Raw genomic sequence first — 23415 nt, forward strand, 5'->3', positions numbered from 1 at the left:
TTAGATTTATTATCAACTTTAAACATTACAAATCGCAATGATACATGGAATTTAGAAATGCTTCCCAATGTATCTAAAATGTGCTACATATTTCTTATTTTTTAAGTTGTTGTAAAAATAAATACTGTTTTGGAAACTAGATAAAATTATTTTTGAAATTTTTGTATTTGAAATACGAGAGTAGATATTCACATTTCTAAAAAATTACATTTGAATATCAAACTTACCTTGGCATTTTGATTCCATAATTTTGAAAGAATTCGATATTTTGATAACACATTCCTTTTGTGTAGGGAATTTTTATGCCGTTTATGCAATAATAAAAATATAAATAATTTTTATCTTTCAACTGTCAATGAAAAAATCTCGCCAATTCGTATTCAGTCTTTGACAATTTTTTGGATTAAAGATATATACTATTCTACTCAAGCGAAGCAATAGAAAAACCTTTAATTTATCTAAAGCATATTTTTTTGTATTCATAATGTACACTAATTTGTTATAAAGATTAATCAAAATAGTGATTTAGCATTAAGCTTCGCCTTAATACAATGCGAAAATGACCTGACAGTTAAATATAATCGTTTTCGGATTTCTCGCACGGTTCTTGTAGGTTTTTTTTATATGAAACCGCACAAGAGTCCCAATTGCTCCCAACCGTCTAGAGCCAATGAGACTATGGCATCCCCAATTGGGGCATGTTGTGAGGTTGAATGTAGCGGGGAGGGGAAGGAGAAGGGGAAGAGGAGGGTCTGAAAGTACCTGGCAATTGAGATATGGTTACCAAATAGGCCATTTCAAGCAACCTTTCAATTCTGAATGGAGGTCTTACACCAGGGCGATACTGCCAGTATCTTCCACTCTGGAACGTGTCGAAAATATACTATTATTTTTTTTTTAAATAACTAATTAATAGACCTCCAGCTTGGTTGTCGAGAGCCTTACCAATTGACCACGGAGGCCGTCAAAGTTTAGTACTAAATTAGTTAGAGCTAACTAAATAGTTAAACCCTGATAAACTCAGCGCAAGAAGTCAGGAAACAGGTTTATTTAACTGTCGTTTTATTTTGTACATCACGTCTTGTATTAATAAAGATGGCGGTGCTTGAAAGCACAGTTCTCTGTGAGTTGGCTTTTAGTTATAAATTGCTTAGGCTGAAAATGTCTTATAACGGTAGAATTGACTTGACGTTGGTAACCGCGCGATTACGTTAAGTTTACTAAATGCATGACACATACCGTTTACTGTCAAATAATAACAATTTTATCTACTAAATTTAAGTCGCAGAAGGTTTAAATCACATGCAAATTCATATTTACTATGTTAAACTGTGTTTTAGAGATGTTCTCATTTATGTGTAAATACTGAACATCCACTTACAAGATCTCAGTCAAAGGATATGTCATAATACATAAATTTATAAAACTATTTCAAACGATAAATTATACATAGAATCAAGAGACATAAAGAGACACAAATTGAATCTGAAAATTATCGAAACTCAAAATGTGAAATTCTGGGAATTGATAAAAAAAGCTACATTTCTCTTCACAATATTATTTTTCGTGTTATTTAATTTACTGAATGGTATATTTTAGAATTTAAAATGGGCTATCAACTTTTGGATTTTTTGAGTTTTGTTATTCGATAATCATTTTGTGAGTTATACTCGTAGAATGATTTATAATATTGTGATTAAAATTATGTCATAATATGATTAGGCTTATATTATTTTTTTTAATTGATGTAACAAGGGTACAATAGTTCAAGGCTATATAAAAGAAATATATTTTTTTAACAATACTACCCATTAATTTCGAGAAATCTATTCTCATGTTTGAGATGGGAAGTAGTTAAAACAGTTTTAATTTAAGTATATGCACAATGTAGAGTAATAGTAATGTTATAGGAAATAAATTTAAAATATAGAATGCTGATAGCAACGCAACGAGAAATTATTGTGATGAAATATAAAAAAAATTTGATGGCTCTCAACATATCAATAAATTGTATTATGAAAGTAAATGTAAGCTCTTTAGAAGATGTGTCTTTTTTACTTTGTGGAAGTATAATGAATAGTAGGAATAATTTAACGCGATTTTATTTATGTTAGAATAAATAATTCTGATAAGACTGCATTTTAAAATGTTCGTACTTATTTATTAGTTCTCTTAGTTTATGTGTTATTAGATAGTAATTTATTGTACCATATTATACCAAGAAAATGATGATAATCTTGAGCCGTGGTGGTTCTCAACATTAGGATGGATATTTATTCCATCCCAATAATAATTTATCGCTAATTGAATCCAAACCTCACATATTTGCAATTCGTACATTTTTTCTGAAATTGTATTTACTATCGACAAAACTATCAACATTGGCAGTGTCAGTGACTTGGCAGAGATGCACGAGTTCATAGAGTGAGGTTTGTCCAGGTCTTAAAGGCGGATGCATCTGTCCACTAACTGCGTGATAGGTGGGATCGGGTGAGGCCGGTTGAGGCTGACACTTTAACTTCCTATCCTTCCTTTCCGACCCTCACTCAACATCCCCAAAGATGAGATAAGCTACTCTTTGTATTGAATTATATAATAATAAGAAGCCTTTTATTCTGAACTTCTGTTATGTATATTAATATTAGAAATGTGTTGTTTGTTATAATATATCCCGATTAGTCTTTTGCCTTTACTTTACTTAATCAGTTTGCCTCTTGGCATAGGCCTCCTCTAACGATTTCCATTGGGACCTGTCACGCGCTACTCTTCTCCATTGATGTCCAGCCGTAAGTTTTAGGTCGTCTTCCCATCTCATGTGTTGACGTCCTCTACTTCTCTTGCCATCTCTGGGATACCACTCAGTGACATTTTTACACCATTTCTCTTGTGGGTCTCGGATCATATGACCTGTCCATCTCCATTTTTGTTGGTCTATTCGGGTAACTATATCGGCAACATTAGTTATCTGTTATCTCCCTTATTTTGCTACATCTCACTATGTCCTGTTTTCTTATTTCTGTCAAACTTCTTTCCATGGCTCTCTGGCAGCGTTCCAACTTTTCTCTGTGGCGTTTGGTGAGTGCCCTAGTTTCGCATCCATAGGTGATGACTGGAATTATACACGTGTTGAAGACGTTCCTTTTTATTTGCAAACTTAGTTCCTTGGATTTCAAGACTTCTTTCAAATACCAGTATTCCTTCCATCCATTCGCTACTCTTCGCTCGATTTCTTTAGTGGTTTGATCTTTGTGTGATATTATTTGTCCAAGATTACATTTAATTATAGTGTCCACCTAAAATACTCATCGCTTATTAATATTTGTCCCCAGGGTCGACATGGGCGCTGCCCACCGCAACGGATCCTTCTACCAGTGCTGCTCTGGCTTCTGCATCGACCTGCTGGAGAAGTTTGCCGAGGAGTTGGGATTCACGTACGAACTGGTCCGGGTGGAAGATGGGCGGTGGGGTACTCTGGAGGGCGGCAAGTGGAATGGACTCATCGCTGACTTGGTCAACAGGAAAACAGACATGGTCAGTTCTATCAAAAACACTGTTATAATATTTCCAACTTCTGAAATTTTCCATACGTTCTGTGGCAGTATGCTACACTATGTGCCTTCTAGCGGCGGGAGTTTTTGTTCAAACATTAAAAAAATATTAAATTGGCTATTAGTTAGCTAATTGGTTTGAACTAACAGTAATGAGCCTGCCACCGCCACCAAGAAAAATATAAAATTCCTTTTTTATATTGTACTTGGGGCATTTGCCAAGTTTGTGGTATTTAGAAAAAAATCACTGAAAAACAAGATCTGGTTGCATCAAAGTAAATGGAATTAATATGAGGTTTTTACGGCCAAAAATATTTATGCAGATGGTAGATAACATCTGATTTAATGATGGACACTGTAACGCTATACGGTGCGCAACACTGAATAATTTGACGGTTTCAAATCCCGACGTGCGCAAGAATGATATATAAAATATCTGTGGCGTTTTCCAAAGTGGTAGAAACTTTCAGTATTGCCCTGATGAAAGAGCACCTCTGAGAATATAAACATTGCTTGAAATGGCTTTATTCGTGTTTAGTGATCAGATATGAATAGCCAATACTTCCCAACCTTTTTGGTTTCCACCTCCTTCCCCAATTTGGGATGTCATATTCTCTCTAGCTCCAGGAATGAAGTAATAAATATGATTTTTTTAGCTATTTTTGACTGGCCAAGAACAATTTTTAATATAAATATGGTTACTCTGTTTTCTAAAACTATAATGAAAAGATACGTTTATTTTATTGTCATGGAAAATCTAGTATTCCTAAATAAACATTTTTTTAATCAGAGTTTCCGTTCATGCTTTTCGGTTTTGGATACAAATTTGAGTATTTCAGGTCAAATATCCATTGCATTGAACAGATTTTTGATTTACGTTCCGTAGAGGCCGCCCTGTCCCTTGACAGGATCGAACTTTGGACTGAAAGTTTTTATTTGGTATTTCTGTACTAGTTCGAAAACACATTTGTCATAATATTTTATAAGATGGCAACAGAAAATTTTCAAAGTTCTCTCCTGTGAAGTAACCAACAAAAATTTTAATTCCATTTATGAAAACATATTATATCACAAATTTATTAAAACATGATTGATGTCAACAGATAAGTAATTAATTAATTAAATGTATTTTGATATGTGTTCATTTTAAAGCTAGTGACATCACTGTAGTTTGATCAAACCGCAAAGCCAAAACATGTATTACAATACACTGATCACAGTGACTGACTGACAACAATCATGTTGTCTGTGGTCTAAAGCTACTCGTGTGGTATTGAGACAGAAAGTGGCGGGCCAGTATAAAAATATATCTGTATTGATTTAACCAATTATATTTGTGACTCATTCGCGTAAGATTCTCTAAGCGTGGGCGTTTTAATGTTGCCTATTATGTTTAATGCACCTTAAAATGTGGCTTTACATCAATGGATATTAATAAGAAGAATTGTTTTTTTGAGTTTATCAGTTGAAAACTTGTAGCTCGATTTAAATATAAACAGAACTACCGTTGTTTAGATACATTCAGCATTATCATATCACCGTCGTCAAAAGTGATAAGTCAGACATTTTTTGTCCATTTTTAAAATAACACCATTGTCAAAAAGTATCTTGGTAAAAGTAGCACCGATTTTGAATCATTTTTATATCACTGATCAACCTTATACCTATTTCTACTATTATCATCAATGAATTAAACTTTCGATTTCATTCGTTCAGATGACAAACACAATTTTATACAATATCATCGTCCATCTGATGAGCAAAGTTAACAATATTAAATTCTTTGTTTTAAAGGTTACAATTATGGTAGGTATGTTTTAAAATATAACAATGTAACTGTCACATATTATTTTGGAGCACAATATAATAAACAACGTTTCTCTGAATATCCGACATCCAGCTAAGGACGGATTACATTTCTTTTTCTAATTTATAGGTTTGGTTAACTACTGAAATTTGTCTATAAATTCTCAATACTTCCAATCAATAGTTGATTCCTATGAATCAATAGTTAATTTCTATTAATCAATATTTAATTCCCAAATCATTTCAAAGAATGAGAGATTAATTAGGTTAATTAGATTAAGAATAAGAATATTTATAATATAGTTTTTCTCTCACAGTATTTCCAGGAGGCGAAAAAAGGCGATCAATAAATAAAGCTTTGTAGATCAAATCCTCCCCGGATTTTTTTCAAATATCGACATTTTGACTGTTGCCTTAGGTTTTTTGATGATATTTTATTTTACAGTTGCCAGAATCAGAGGTTTTACCGTGACCTTTAATAGATTAATTCACTTGTATTTTATTGTATGTATTAATAACTTGACCAGCTTCACCAGTGGCGTAGCTAGGTAACCAAGGGCCTTGGGGCAAATTAAAAAATGGGGCCCTATGCTATACTGCTATGTAAACTGACTAGGTTTTATCAAATAAAAATATGAAATATACAAACACTTTAAAAATTATAAGCTACTTAAGCTCTTTTTGTGCACTGCAGACTGCATGACAGGTAATAAAAATATTAAACAGTAACAACATAAATTACAATTAATACTTGGTGTAGGTTTGGCTAGTAAAACGAAATAGAGAAGATTCAAGGGTTTATTATATAAAGGTCAGGCCTACCAACTGATTAAATAATAATTAAATTAACATTTTTTTCCTAGCTTTAGTTTTCGCAAAAGTATCAATGACTTCGTTTAAATCCAGGCTTGATGCGGTTTTGTTTTCAATTGCTATTAGCGATAAATGTCAGAGTCGAGTTTGGCCCATCTTATTTCTTAAATAATTTATTATTATTTTTAATTTGCTAAATGACCTTTCAGCTGCTGCAGAAGTGACAGGAATTGTAAAGAATAATAACATTGCTGTAAATACTTCCGTTAGGTCGCATTCTAGCACTCCATATTTGCTCATTATTTCCTTACATGATTAGAGTTAGTTGAGGTAAAACTAGATGGTAAATATTAATAAATTGAAGTGAAAAACTAGGACCTATTATATCTGAATATTTTCTTTGGAATTTGTCACACTTTTGTAATAAAGTTGCTTCATCAACATGTAATAAAAATGTTGGTGTTAGATAATCGAATATATGACAGACTGCACTCATACCAATAAAACGTGTATCTAATTGAGATATTACTGTGTCTAGTACATTATTGAAAATCTCAATTTTAAATATTTTTTCTCGGTTTGGAAATCGGTGATCAGCAGCTAATTCATCAATTTTTTTTTAACTTTTCTTTGCCTTTTTTCTTGAAAATGGGTATCAATACCATATTTTCTTGCAGTTTCACTGGCTTTGCACTTAAATAATTCGAAATCATTTCTATAAATTTGCAACTTTGCTTTGTTCTCTGCTAAAACTTTACTCGCCTCGCCCAAATTGATGTCAAATTTTTGTAAAGTTTCGGATGCATAATTGATGTCATCTAAAGTTAAGAGAAGGTTACTTTACTGGAGTAACGCACAAAGCTCAATAGTAGATCAACGGTAAGAGAAGATGACTGCTGCAGTAACACCCAAAGCACCTTAGTAGATAAACGGTAAGAGAAGGTAAATCTACCAAAGTTACACAAAAAGGCTTGAAAACCAAGGATGATATAATTTAAATAGAAATTAACATTACATGTTATCGTGTGTTTTACAATGGAGAACAGAAGATAAAATACCACCAGGAAGAACACAATAGAAATGGAGCAATACTCACTGTGCATAATATTCACTGTGCATGAATTCGCAAAGCAACACGAACTCAAAATTTAGCATTTTTGTTTTAATACTCTCTGCTTCACTACGCTCATCTTTATTAGGACTCTTTAGAACTATAGGACTCTTTTTAGGACTTATTTAGGACTCTTTAGAACTATTTCTGATAATGCTTTGATAATATCAAAATAACGAAGTTTTATTTTGCAGATATTCTATTGACCCTCTATTTAGTCGTATCCATTATGATGGCAAAAAACGGTGACGCTCTAATTTGTTCTAGTAGATGGGTTTCGAGTTTGGTCCCCAAGCCCGAGGAAGACATGGCACGATCAAGTGAATCAGATACTCGAGCCGGGCTATGTCAAGAGTCAGAATAATATAAGAGTATGTATGAATGTGAAGACCGAGTTGTTTGACGTTCCGTCCTCTCTGCCTAACCCTGCGGGGAAAAGGCGTGATATATAGTTAATTAGTTACAAAAAATAGCCTTTCATCGCCAAAAAGAGACAAGGTTCTTGCGTTTGGGAGGGAATTCTATCTCCATTATAAAAAATGAATAAAATATTGTAAATAATAACAAGAAGTTAATAAGAAAAACGCAAGGTTTATCATTAATAGATTTCAAGATTTAAAAACAAAATTATTTTTACATATAAGTATATTTGACATCTAGGTTCCATTATTGGCGGCTCACAGATTTGGGGATCTTGGTATTGGTGGACAAATCCGGAGACATCGTGTTAAAATTGATAAATCAAGAATACTTTAGGTGTCCATTTATTACACACCTTGATTTTGTTGAGAGACACCCCTCCACCTTGTAATTGAGTGTAGGTATTATAATGAAGACGAATTTAGCCAACTAACTAATTGGGATAAGTTGCTTGGCAGCCAGACGATTGTTTACTTGTCAGTGCCCGCAGACCCCAACTTTACTCGGAGGGGTTGTAAAAACAGTACAGGCAGGGAAAGTGTATACCCGACATCTTTCCGAAATTAAAATTAGTTGAGATTACTAGATTAAAATTATTAACTAGACTATCTTTTTTTCTACGAAATATAACATTTGTACAAACTTTGTTTTTATACAATAATACTAAATATATTGTAAGGCGCCAGTGTAAGAAGGGGCAGTTTTACTAACGTGGGCGACAGTGTGAAAAGGTGCCTTTGTACGGAGACTTACCAGTGTACATTTCGGTTTTAGCTCAGGTGGTAGAGAATTGAGTTCCGTATCTTCAGGTGTTAGGTCAGCCAATGGGCTTTTAAACGGGGGACAAATGCCAATTCGACCACTGCATATTCGTCAAAAGAAACACAAAATGGGAGTATGAGAGTATATTCACAAAGCACAATTACATTACAGATACACAGATGAAAAGGGTTATTAACATCCTAAATATTTCTAGCTGTTTGTTAGGAACAATCTCTCTCTGTATTTAAGGTTCTGGCTGGCAAGCCTGAATGTTAACACGATTCAAATCATAAAAGGCACATAAGGAGAAATGGTTATTAATCAGCTTACATGAATTGCAGGAGGAACAACCGTGCATGTTGAATCACTAATATGGCGGGATATCTTCTGTACTGTACGCGCCAATGCGCGTTCTCCATTGTAAATTGGCACTGAATTAGATATTGGTTATTTAAAGTATTAGCACAAAAATAGCCTTTAATTTAGGCGCGCTACAGGGAGCGTCTTTGTTAATTGCAAGGCACACATGTTGTCAAGGCCAAGGTTGAATTGTGAGTGACCGTTGATTTCGTCAGCCAGCGTGCGCGCGCATTGTGCAGTGCCAACTTAACCCTGCGCAATGCGACGCATGCGTACAGCGAACAAAGGTGACAACTGATAGCTAGGTAATTTGAATTCGCGGGAGTTTTGAACGTGTCGATTCGTTACGTGACAATATATATACTATGTTAGTGTTGTGAATGGTTTGAAGTAAATTTTTGAGATTGCAAATTCTAGTGTGTACCTAAAAACTGGGTCTATTCTTAAGGTGAATTTAATATTATTTTAAAGAATTGAAAAAAATATAAATGTATAAGTTTTTGTTTCACTGGTTCGTGCCATGTCTTCCTCGGGCGTCTCCAACTTCCACCATTCACTACTGTATACCACATCGTTACTTTAAAAAAAACTACATTAAATCGAATTTTATTCGATTTTTTATCTCATTCTAGTCCAGAGATAATGCTTTCTCGAGTCTTCCTCGAGCACCCCCGACTTTTTTTACCATACAGACCCTTATGTAAACACTCCTGACATAATAAGAACTAACTTTGAAATTTAAAGGAACATCGGTTCAGTAGTTTTTGAGTCAATAATGAACAAACAAAGAAACATTAGTTGACATATTCGTTATACATAGAGGACAAACAAAGAAACATTAATTCACATATTCGTTATGGTTCCATGATAACTCAACACAGTGATAATTCAACAAATTTTTAAAATGAGATATAAAGTCATTAGAAACGATGAAAAAAAATTTTTTTTAACCTTACCTAACCTACATAACCCAGTTAATAAAGTTTTTGTTTAATCACTTTCCATGACTATATATAACTTTTTCAAGATGTGATGAATTATCATTGTGATGATTTATCCAGTTACCATTCGTTATATATAGGGGACAAACGAAGAATTATTAAATCACGTATTCGTTATATATAGGGGACAAACAAAGAAACATTTTATTTTTTATTTTTTATTGTTGATCCATTATTTTACAATATTTCATATTTTAATTCAGTAATGTTGGCCTCACTGGGTTGTTTACCCGTGCTGAGGCCTCCATTTTAAAATATAAGAATTTATATTATTATATAATTATATTTATAATTTATACATTACTTTACATATTCGTTATAAATATAAAAAAATAAATATAAAATATAATTTATACATTACTTTACATATTCGTTATAAATATAAAAAAAAACAAAGAAACATTAAGTCACATATTCGTTATTTAGGGGAAAAACAAAGATACATTAATTCGCAATATATTCGTTACATATAGAGGACAAACAAAGAACGATTAATTTACTTATTACATTTATAATATACGTACAAGGGTGTATCAGCACCTACTTGAAAGATATTAACCATCGATTCCTGACAATATAATATGTAGATATTATTTTACCGTCGGATGATATTTTTTCTCGTAATAAAAAATACATATATTTTTCCATCACACTAATCCACTAAGAGGTAGTTGGGTACAACCTAGCGGGTTACGTGATAAGCACTCCGTCTCGTTCCGGCAGCACGGTAACAGACGAGATAAAGCGCATTATCACGTGATCCGTTGCGACATTTGTTTTTTTTTTATTGAAAAAATATACTATGGCAAAGAAAAGTTACATTAATTTTTTTACTCCAAAAATGCTCATGAATCTCTGGTTAAAATCCTTCGGGTACGTGCTTACTTACACGTGTATATTAGATTACACTGACGTGAACCGTTTAGACATAATATTACAGCGTGTAGTTAGGAACAAATTAATGATAGCAGCTGTAACCCAAAAAATGTTGGTGATATATTTTTGTCCTTTGAAATGCGAGCACATATTCGAATTTCATTGGCTTCTTATCAAAATAGGAATGTATTTTTATTACCTGTATCGGCTCTCTCTTTGCTTAATTTAAGTGAACTTAATATAAAATAATGGAAACCTGACACACAACATCGCATTCTTTCATTTGAAATGTGGTGCCATTAGATATATGGGCGCATTTCTACACAAACTCTCCGTCAATGCTTTATTTCCGCCAATATCCCACAGATCTTATTCTCCGTATATAAAGATGAATTTGTTTTATTTTCATTTTGTGAGGCGGGTATGGGTACCGCCTCCCGCCCCGAGAATCATTAATTGAAAAACAAACACGTCTGAGAAAGGTCACCAAGTAGGTGACTTGGCCGACGTTCTCGGGTTTATGGGGTGAGTCCAGGTCTTTGGAGGCGGAGGCGTATGTTAAGCAATAGCGTGGCCGGTTGTGGAGACCTTTTCGCGTCTCTAGCCGAGATCTCTCGACCCGTTGCCTTATACCGCCGTGGGAGGGATGGATTCACACTGAGCCCCAGATTCCTACCCACCATTCATAATATCTCATTAATTTAAAATACCCTCCACACAGCATCCTCAAATACGAAGAGGCCCTGAGGGAAAATATTTAATAAATTGTTATAATGTAAAAAAAATTACTACATTCACATCGAGATAATTTTTTACATTAGCTCCACACGGGAGGTCTAGGTAAAAATATCTCTCAGGGCATTTCTCATCTTTGGGGATGCTGTGTGGAGGGTTTTTTTAGGGGGAGGTAGGAGATGAAATTCTGGGAAGGAAAAATGTTTGAGGTGTGGGAGTCAATGTGTCCAGGGGTGGCGGACGAATGAATCCATCACTCCCACTGCGATGTAAGGCGGTGGGTCGAGAGAGTCCGGCTGGATAGGTCAAAAGGTCTTTCTCAACCAGTATCTTCCGATACAGCAGGTTGGCCAATTTATCCCCCGCCAACAACATAGAAAATTTATAATCTTAATATATTTATTTTGTTAGACTTATTTTTTAATTTTATGTTTTCAGACATCTTGATAACTCTTTTATTCTGTTGTGTCGATTTATAAAAGTTATTGATGTACTCATAAATGTGTTACTTTATAAAAGTTATTATTGTACAAACAAATGTGTTACTTTACAAAAGTTGTTGTTAGATAACTAATTGCCTATTTTATGATTACATTTATAATTGTTTTATATAATAATAATTCGTTTATGACCGCTCATTGTAATATCTTTGTCTTTACTTGTTTCTCTATTCTTGGTTAATTTTCATTATACATTAAAGCCTTTTAGACACATTACGCTATTATTATGTTCGCATAATTTGGGCGTGGCATATACATATTCTATGTTTGGGTGAAAAAACTACGCTATAATCTTCCTCAAGAGAGGGGATCAGTTCGATTGGGAAACTGCCGTGGAATATCATTTCTTTGTATGGGATCAGTCACTTTGACAGATGACAGTCGCGTAATTACGGCGTTCCGTAAATTGTTCTGACCCCTTATCCTGCCGTAGGTCGGAGAGGGAGTCGCATAATTTTCAAATATAGCCTGGCTAGCAGATCACAGCGCATATCGTCGCCACGCCCACACTTATAACGCTTTATCTTTGAATTTTTTTTCAATGCAGAAAAACCTAACCCCATGAACACGGGCACCCCTGCTAAGTCACCAAACGTAGCGAAACACTTGGGATGACCTATAACAATGGTGTTGGTTATCCAATAAATGGTTCCAGGGGCGGCGGTACTCATACCCCGTTTAGATTGTTTTTGTAGGAAAAAAATGATGGCAATAAGCCCAACTTTATACTACTGCGCACCCGAAATTTTATGATATAATAAAAATAAATCCTTCATGTGAAATCGTTTCTGAAACGTAGACACCAGATTTTCAACAAAATAGACATAAAATATTGGAAGGTTCTAATTCTATATTGAGTATGGCATTGACAAGAGCGATGCCACAAACAATTCCGATTAACTGTTGTAACCCCTGTTTATTAGTGTTTTTCTCTGTTCCCCTTATAACTTCTGTCATCCGGCAACCCTAACATGCAATGTTGTAGTTTTGTACCAATTATACCTACGTCATGCCACAAAGGCAAAAGAACTTACGAACTTCATACAATAATGAATAAATTTGTTGAACTTAAACATTCGCAATAGCAACTTGAAAGTTTGGCGTATTTTCTTACCTTATAGTTAATAAATGGATTGATGCTAGTTAATGAATTGTGTTTATTTTTAACAGTTAATTGTTCAAATTCAATACCAACTTTTTTATATTTTTTTAAAGAAAATGTATTACATGTGAAGAGTTAATAAATATTGTAAAACTAATTAATTACTTTCTGGTAAACTAATGTTTAAGACAAGATTTTTTATGCATAGCACAAAGGGTAACAATTATTTTATAAGCAATAATTATTACCCTGAAACACTCATCCATATTGAAAAATCTCCTGATAAAAGATACATTGGCGTCATGTCATGTCATCCATATTGAAAAATCTCCTGATAAAAGATACATTGGCGTCATGTATCTTTTATCAGGAGATTTTTCAATATGGATGAGTGTTTCAGGCTAATAATTATTGCTTATAAAATAATTTTTACCCCTTATTGTATAACTAGTTTTTCTATATCTCAAAAAATGACGAAGTCATGTACTTTGAAAGTGAAATTGATTAAAACGAGGTATGCAAATAAGTGCAATATCTAGTAACTTCATTCGAGACATATTTCATTTTCAAGTTGAAACAGTCGGCACTTTTTGGCCAGCTGCAAATATCAAAATTTTGACGTTTTATATCTTCGGTATTATTCAGACATTTACAAAAATTCATTAAATTGTGTCCTCATTTGCTGTCTCTATTTTTTTTTATAATGAAACCGCACAAGAGAGATCCAGTGAGACTATGCCATCTCCAATTGGGGTATATTGTGGGGCTGGAGGTAGTGGGGAGGGGAAATAAATGGGAAAAGGTAGATGGAGAAGTACCTGGCTATTCAGATGTTGTCACCAAACACGTTCAAAACCATTTAAAGCAACTTTTCAATTCTGAGTGAATTTTTGGTGGTCTTACTAGGGCGATACTGACAGTATCTTCCACGCTGAAACGTGCCGAAAATACACTATATATTATTTTAATGAGTAGTATAAAGCCTTACCCCTCGACCGCAAAGGCCATCGAGGGGTAAGGATATATATTATAAACATATATATTATAATCTCCTAGAAAATATATTATGTCAGTTAAAATACTTCGGGCATTTCATACGTGTACTTTCTTAGGAAAGATACTTTTAATAACTACTGTTTATTACTCATAGCAATACGTATTTCTTATTACCTTTTACTGTACCAAAGTTTGCAAACAAAGAACGTCATAAACAAAAAAAAACTAATATTGGCAACCGTAGAAGGCTTTTCTACTCCGTCCTTCCACCGCCTACGAGTATATTATCTAAAGTAACCAAAATAGATAATTTTCTTGTTATTTCCGCTATTTTTATACGCACATTTGATCTTCCTAATGGTTGGCAAGGGACTGTTAAACATTCAGTTTTTTTTGTCCTTTGGCCGACACGAAGTTAAAGTAAAGAACTTGGAAAAGGGGACCTCTTGCGATTGATTATAATATTTTTAAAAATACTCGTTTGCAATCAATTGTGATTTTATTTTCTCCTTACCCTTGTGAAATGGTTCAATGATTATTGTTCCAAGTTCCAGGGAAATGTAAATTTGGTTTGAATATAACTTTCACGACAATTAAAATAAAATGGATCGAAGGAACTTTGCAAATCTGAGGCATTCAAATTAATTGGTACTTGGTGTATCTTTTCAAATGTACTATTTAAATGGCTCGGTTGAGTGGGGCTGAAATCGTTAAAGTTGATGATATTTTGGGGAAGCTAAAACGTGGGGGTGAGTTAAAGGGGGTTGGGCAAATAATGAGACAATTCCGTCACAGTTATATTAAAGGATGAAGTTAGCTTGAAGCTCTGAATACAACTCTTTATGGTGAAATCTATCTCACAGTTATTGCAAAAATAATAAATATTGGACTTATTTTCCCCATGCAAGACGGATTAGTAGATAAAACATAAAAGCAATGTGAGACCACACGAGTGAAACAATAGCATTATTAAAACTGGTAAGAACTTGGCTGTCCAGGCCTGGTCACTGCCACCTGCTACTTTTGCGAGTATGCCCAGATCTCGCAAATACAGAGGCTCTTGCAGATCGTCTGAACAGCCGATTTTTCACGAGCGCACTAAACCACGAAAATACGAACAGAAAAAATACTTCTTTGTGGAATATTATGTACCATGTTTATCAATAAAGATTCACATTTATTTATTTTTTTCACGAGCAAACAATACATTTGTTTAATATTTTTGGCGTGGCTTTACATTTTATTTGAGGATATAAAAAATCTTTACAAAGCTTAAAATATGTTTCATTGAATAAGTAAGTCTTAAAAGATTCGTAAACTCGTCGCGTACCGAATTTCCGAACAAAACTCCGAAATTCTACTGTTTGCTCGTGTTATGAAAATCTTATTATATTAAAAACTTTAATTTCTAAAGTGGATAAAACTTTTATAAGACCTTTGCGATAAATAAATAACCCTCACCCCGAGGCAAATGCCACCCTTTAAGAGTTTTAAATATTTAAACACATTCGCAGTTACATTTTCGAGTTTGAAAGCTTTAAACAACAGTTTTCCATGTTTTCCCATTGCATACTAAATGGTTCTAAATCTTGTTAAAGTTTCCTTTGTCGCGTGTTGTTCCTTGTTCCACGGTAATGCAACGTTATGGGAAGTTTGTAATCGCGAGGAATGATGTTGACCGCGCCCCGCGACAAATAGCTTTACATTAAAAACTTCGAAAAGGAGCGTTTCTTGAAACAGGATACTTTAGAACGACGGGTATTTGGGCAGCATTGTCAGGATTTCACTTAACTAACTTTATACGGTTTTTTGTTAAAAAAAATTTGTTTTTTGCAGGTTTAGTGATCAGAAGAAATGCAGTTCATGTAGGTAATTTCTGTTATTTTTTCATTAAAAGTAAAGGTATTTTTATAATACAATGCTAAGTACAAAAGATAACAAATTATTATAAGCAATAATTTTAAACCTGAAACACAAATATAAATTGTAAAAAACTTCAGAGAAAAAATAAATGCCGAAAACAAGTCAAAATCATTCACCGTTAAATGAAGATATGATATATCTCAATGCCAACAAGTGAGAAATTAAGTATTCAACAATACCTTTCCACAAACGTAAAGTTGGTTTTTATCAGGTGAAAAAAATCACAAAAGAAATATTTGTATGTATCGAACTATTTGGAGGTTAAAAATAAGCCGACGTAGCACAGTGTTTCCGTGCACCTGACCGGCAATCACAAGGTGGGGGTTCAATTTCCGTCGGTGGCATTTATTTTTTCTGGGAAGATTTTTTCAATTATATTTGTGTTTCAGGATGATAATTATTGCTTGTATGTAAATGGTTTATGTCTTTAAGGCGTGGTAAAGGAAAGAAGAAAATAAACTGAATGCAGCAGAATATCTTTTCCCGAAAATAATACATACCACTCATTACCAGATATATAATACCCAGAAAATCCGCACGGCATGAATATCTAAATTTAAAATCTCTTTTTGTATGGAATGGAAGAAGTAGGAAAAAAAATTGTAATAAATTAGAGTGGAGCACATAATTATTTGTTTGGTATTATTATTATTTTTGTGAAAAAAAAACACATGATGCACGAATAGCAAAGATAAAAACTAAGACAAAATTGTACTTTAAGAAGATTAAGACAAGTTAAAGCTTCAGCAAGGGTTCTATAAAGTCTAAATAATATTGAATCATAAAATAGAAATTTATTTGTCAAGTAGTTGCTTAACGCCGCGGCCCGTCAAAAATCAATTTGACTTAGTACCGAACAATGTAATGCTTGGTAATTTTACAAATCACGATTTTCTGAACGATTGAGAATGGTATCCATAATATTAGTAATGTCGATAGGCACAGCAGTTCATAATTTTGGAGTCTACGGAAGGAGGGTTGAACTGAATGTGTTGAAACAAAGGAGGTAAGACATTAATTCTGTTGAAAATTTTGAATATGCAAGTAAGATGAATTTTTTTTTGCATTTTTCTAAAGAAGAAAGGTTTACAGTTTGTTCAATTTCATCAAATTTTATGAGTCACCTAATTCAAGTTCTAACTTCCAAGCAAATCCCCGCAAAAGCGAAATGTGTGACTGAAGGGTAAAGAAAACAACTCTCATGCAATCACGTGAACTTAAAAAAAAAAGTATTTTTAGGAAGTATCGGTTAGTTTTTTGTTGTTTAGAATGGAATTTTAGAGGCAGTAGAGATATATATTAGAGGCAGTCCGAAACCGCAATGCGATGTTTATCTCTGTAAACATGTTCTTAGAAATTGTTTGTATATCCAAACAGATCCTGACCAAATGCTCACAGTCACACGGAGAGCTTAAAAAACTCCCTTATCGGAATGCGGTAAACCTTGGTAGCTTGTCTGTAAAGCCCGTTTCATATTAATGTTTTTTTTAAATGATTTTATTTGTCAAAATTCAAATTCAAATATCATTTTTTTCTATTGGTGCCCTTTTTTACTCATTTAAAGTACGCTCTAGCCTCTAGCGTGTTTAAATCGCACTTTATGGAACGCGCGTTTTTTAAAGTTACCATGGCAACATCAACAAATCAACAAAATATGAAGTAATGTCAACTTTTAACTATAAATCTGACAGGAATATTTTAAACGTCAAATAAAACATTACAAATGTTTCAAAAATTTTATTCAAAGTTTATTGTATTAACCGCGATTCTGCTTTGGTATTTAAATTATGAATGTTAGAACTCATTTTACAACACACAATAACTAGTAAAAACTGTGATGTCAACTATTAATCTTATGTGACAGATTGCAAATTAATGTTTGTGTTTTTCATTTCCATGACAACAAGATATTGTGATGTCACATCACGAATTCATTAATAGTTCTTATTTCCAAATTTTTAATAATAATATCAATATTTATGTTTTCAAAGTGTACCAATAAAAAAAAATAGCGTAAAGTATTCGTGGATAACTGGTCTTTAAAACACTTGCTTTATTTCGAGCACTCGGCTACGCCGTCGTGCTCGAAAAATCGCGCGTGTTTTAAAGACCTGTTTATCCACTTATACTTTAATATACTATTATTGTTCATGTATAAAGGGAATAGTATATAGGCACGTCCTATTTCTTACAGCTAAACAAATTCGTAAGAAATAGAGTAGATTTTATTAGAATATATATGCTTAAAAATACAAATAGAAACAGTGTTATTTAAGTCGTATGAAGTATTTGTGATAGAGTGATATTATATTTAAAATAAATGTTTTCTGTGATGACTTAATGAATAAAAATATTTCATGTATTTGCTTGATGATATATGGAAAGTTGTTATAATGAATTGGTTATTAGGGTATATAATATTATACTTTAAGTATAAATGGCTATGAAAGTATAAATACTTTGATAGCTTTAATTTTAGTTAGCCATGTAGTCAGGTTTTTTAATATTGTTTCGTTTGCTTGTAGTATTAATAACTTCTATTTACCTTTTGTCGGGTGTTAATTTTTTGAGTGTTTTATTGGGAACTTGTTTGGAGATAACCGGCATATGCATAACTTCATTACGTAATATATCTGTGATCGTCAGAAGTTTCAGTTTTTTTAACAGGGGTCTACATGAATCCAGATAACCGGAATTCTTGATTTTTATTAATTATCTTTTAGATATATAATTATAAAAATATCTTTTGCGTTTACTGCATTTCCCAAAAAAAATATTCCTTATATCATTGAATAAATGTATCCATAATATGCAGAGATTACTGACATGATATTCACGTGTGCCTAGAAAAAATGAGAATAAGCACGAAAATTATCATGGAAGATCATATTATATTTAAGTTAAAATTAATTAATTCGCCGGTTTCATGGAAAGTGTACAACTTCAGCAAAACTAATACTATTTAAAAATAGTATCCTTGCATGTAGCACCAGACTGATTGAAGTTGGAACATTATGAAAAATCAGTTTGTAAATTCTCCTCACGAAAAAACCGCTGTCTTTGGCATTTTGAAAGTTCGTTATTGCGCGATTATATTATTGACCATAAATATACTACTCACGTAGACTGTAGTTTGGTTTGGTTTTTGTTTGACAAAGAAAATAAAAGACGTTCCTCTATTAAAATCAAAGAAAATGCTTGTAATATTGCTGATATCTAGACTTACGACCACTATACGGATTATGTTCCAAGCCGTGCTAAGCTCGACATTCCAACCAAGCCAAGCTTAAAACCAACTGATATACCGGGCCTTAGAGTAGAATTATGACTCACGTAATCGATTTCAGCAGATCAACAAAAAGTTGCAAGCAGTTGATCAACAAAATCTTGCCTTGTGAACCAGGCTTTAGGCACCCTGTTTCTGTCACAACAACCCCCTTAATACGCTGAGGGGACTTCTTATCCTGTTTGACTAGTGGTACATTATTAAAGCCCCCAACCCTCGGCTTGTAAACATTTCCGATATTCTTTCTGCTTCAACAACATTAAAACAAAAACTATTTTGTTGTGTTTTTCGCCTACTGCTATTACTTATATGTATGTTTGTAATATCAACAGCGCGGAATCTACTACTGTTGCGAATGTCACTTATGATAAAATCTGTTTTTTGTTTATCGCAATCTGCCAAAGCAAATCATAAACTTCGGACGTTTTAAATTTTATTTCTCGTCTTATATTCCATAGAATTATCACTACCATATTTTGTAAGGAACGCGACTTAGAACGCTTGAAAAAATATGATTTTATTTTAAATCTGTTTGAATATATATATATATGTAATTATATCACGTGTTCAAAAAATATGATAATGGAAAATCACAGATTGAAATCAGCCGTTTCTTATCTGTTTGTCATTATAAGAACAATACAAATAAACCGGAGGCATATTCGGCCAAATCTTCAATTAACGTCGAAATTTCTAAATAAATATCTAAATCATACATTCGATAGTCCAGAAATGCTTGCATTGATAAGCTTTTGAATTCCACCATTTAATGCTAGATTTTGGAATTTATTTCAGTGCAGAAATTATGGGACTAACTACCATATGTACTCCGCATTTTCCAGAATAGGAATACAAATGGTAAAGAGAAATTATTGTACCGTATCAATGGATATATTTAATTTATCATTTAACTAATATGATGAAAACCACCAAATAAATTGTTTTCAGCACTGAATTAGCAAATTTAAGGTGCGTTAAATTGTATAACCTGTGGAAATCGTCGATTCATTTCGTCGTCCTGTACCATGTGCGCGAACAATTAAGCGTTTAGCTGATCGTCTCGTGCAAATCCTATAATAAACATTCCGTGAAAACAGTGTCCATTTCTTTTTTTTTCTAAGAAAACGGCAGCCAATTAACATTATGACATTACTTTTGCCCTACCTGCGTTAAAAGAACAGACCGGAAATTGGTCAAATAAGCTGTAACAATAATTTTGCGTTCTTCGGGTGTGTATCTTGTAGTCAACTAATTCTCTATCTATGTACAACATAAATGTTAAAGCATAATGACATTTGAAAAAATTATGACATATTTGCATTATGACATTACTTTTGCCCCAACTTGTATTTAACGCCATCCGGTTAAAAAAAACGTATTTGTTTTCAGGTGATGACTTCTCTGATGATCAACTCAGAGCGGGAGGCTGTAGTGGACTTCAGCGTCCCGTTCATGGAGACCGGTATAGCCATCGTGGTGGCCAAGAGAACTGGCATCATCTCGCCCACCGCCTTCCTGGAACCGTTCGACACTGCCTCTTGGATGCTGGTAAGTCACATTTATTCTACGTTATAACTTTTACAGGAATAATCGCTTAACAATTATCTAAAAACAGATCACACCGGCACTGTAGAATTTTGGTCGTAAATCTATGCGTGTGTTCAAAATATGAATTGTTGCTCATGGTTGATAATATTTGAAAATACGATACGTAAACCTACTGAATTAAGTAAAAAGGTTGTTCATTATAAGGCACTAGCTTAAGTTCCCAGAGTTGTCCGCACTTTTTCTGCATAAAGGGGTGAGAGAGGCGCTTCGAATTTGTGATCTTCACCTACATATAGGACAAAAAATATGCCATCAGATATTCCCACTTAACATTCAATTTCCAATAGATTTCTAATAGATCTGATTTAATGAGATGGAAGACTCTTTCGGATTTTAACTTTACAAACGGACAAACGCAATTAAAAATTAAAAAATATCGATTGCACGCTTTGCTAAAGTTTTATAAGGTACATATAATATCAAGGTTCCCTAGTATGTATTATTGTGACAATAACACCATGGTTTCAGGCTACAATTCTGTTATAAATGGATTACACACAATTGGTAACTCTTCAACTATGTTAGCTGATGTTTTTAATATGCCTGTTGAATTATAAAGCTGTAGATACTAATTAACCTTTTTAGAAATAAATTTTTTAACGAGGTCACTGCATGACAGGTTTTTTTTTTGTTTCTTCATAATTTTTTTTACTAAATTTGCACTAATTTATATTCTTTTTTCTTTTGTGTTGTTTACTTATGTTATCATTTTTTTTTATTTTCTTTTTTCTTTCTATATTATAATGTGACGGTCAATAACTATTATTTACGTAAATGGCATTTGTGTCTTTGATTCTAAATAAGTTAATATGTCTGACTATAATAGAGCAGTGACAGTACGATTTTTATGAGGACATATCATTTGGTGACAGATATAGCACTACGTGACCAAAGTGTAAAAAGTATTTGATTTCGTGTTGATTTCACTAAAACAAACTATTTACAAAAAAATCTTTAACATTTTGACACATAAAAGTTAACTTTTTCAACAATGCCAAAAAATCAGAATGTCTGTAGAAAACAGACAACACAACTAATTTACGCGCACAGACAAAAAATGTACCCTGGTTTTTATTTGATCACTATTTTATAAATTCTCAAGAAACTGATCACATCATATATACTTATTGGTTTTTATTCAATAAATTGGGCAGCGTGTGTATCAATTATGTTTACTGATATAATTATTGAAGGTTTATCATCCATTAATTAAAAATCATTATAACGACTTTCATCGGAAAGCTATAATTTCAATGACTAATCTTCTGTGTTTACATTGGCATTTATTGAGACAGAATACAAAATCAATGTTTAAATTGACATTGATTGAGATTTGATTAGTAAACATTATAAACCCAACCTGATTTACATACATTCGACGGCTATAGTTGAGGTAGGGAATACTGATTATTGAAGGTATTTGATTAATGGTTATGTGAGTTAAAATTATTTATTAGATACAATGATTCTTATTACATTAGTTCAATATTATCAAACGTATCACGATAAAATAAAAGAATAAGCATACAAACAATGTATGTGTTTTAGAAGACAACTAGCACAGACCCATGCAAAATTGCGGGATAGTTTTAGAAGCGTTATTATTTTAAGTTGTCAATAATATTTAACTTTTTTTTTTTTTCGTAGGAAGCAATTAGACATTATATATTAAATCAAATAAAACACTTTGTTTATTAACCACGATTTTTTTTGTTATTACATCTACCGGTTTTGCTTCAGTCGAGCTTCATCAGGATGTGAAATATAACTATAGTTGACTGAAGCGAAACCGGTAGATGTAATAATAAAAAAATCGTGGTTAATAAACAAAGTGTTTTATTTGATTTAGTAATATTTAACATTATCAGACACATCATCGTTTTCAATTTACACTCGGAAAAATCTTGATTTTTGCGCGAAACTTGGTAGTATAACTTCTAGGAATCTAATGAAAAATAATAAAATTCCGTGGTCTTATTTTGTTGTTTTGGTAGATTTTGAGAGGATCAAATGACATGAAAATAAATTTTGATGGATTTAGAGCAAGCAGGACGCCACTTTTGTCCAATTTCCTGTGTCCTTTCCCCGTTATTTTTCATCTAATGTAAGTAGTATTCAGAGGGACTTTGTGTGTGTATAGGGACAGACTTAAGCGCCCTTGAGGTGATTTTCTCACGAAAACGGCGCTATATAAATAATCCAATCATTATTATTATCCTTGCATTCCACTAGAATTCGTATTAAATCGCTGAGGACAAGGGTGTAGGGTACTCAACTCATTCTCCCTGTTCTTCTTTGTAAAGACAAACTTAGGTTTCAATTACAGGCGAGATCATTTCCACGATATGTTAGGTGATATGCTTAACCCTGGTACTGTTTGTGTACATTCCTTCAGCAATCTGATTTTGTTCTTTGAATTGGGAATCTTTATACTAGAATTTTATTAATAAAAAATTTCATCAGATTTTTTGTTGAGTAATCCGAGGGCAGTGGGTACTTCCCAATTTCAATAGAATCCTGATTTATTTAAAAGACTACCAAATGACTCTGTGTGAAAATAATTTGAGA

At 33.0% G+C, this 23415-nt stretch overlaps 1 protein-coding gene across 2 annotated transcripts in view; it reads left to right on the forward strand.

The window, feature by feature from the left end:
• Nmdar2 (glutamate ionotropic receptor NMDA type subunit 2) overlaps positions 1–23415 on the forward strand; it is a 415630-nt gene that overhangs the window by 313089 nt on the left and 79126 nt on the right. For both annotated transcript variants that reach the window (XM_089633429.1, XM_089633428.1), the window contains 2 exons: positions 3330–3531; positions 20629–20787. In XM_089633429.1, coding sequence (XP_089489555.1) covers positions 3330–3531; positions 20629–20787 — 361 coding nt within the window. The remainder of the gene's footprint in view (positions 1–3329; positions 3532–20628; positions 20788–23415) is intronic.

This window comes from Hesperophylax consimilis, chromosome 7, assembly GCF_061612785.1.
Source record: "Hesperophylax consimilis isolate HC1 chromosome 7, BYU_Hcon_1.0, whole genome shotgun sequence".
Lineage (NCBI taxonomy): Eukaryota > Metazoa > Arthropoda > Insecta > Trichoptera > Limnephilidae > Hesperophylax > Hesperophylax consimilis.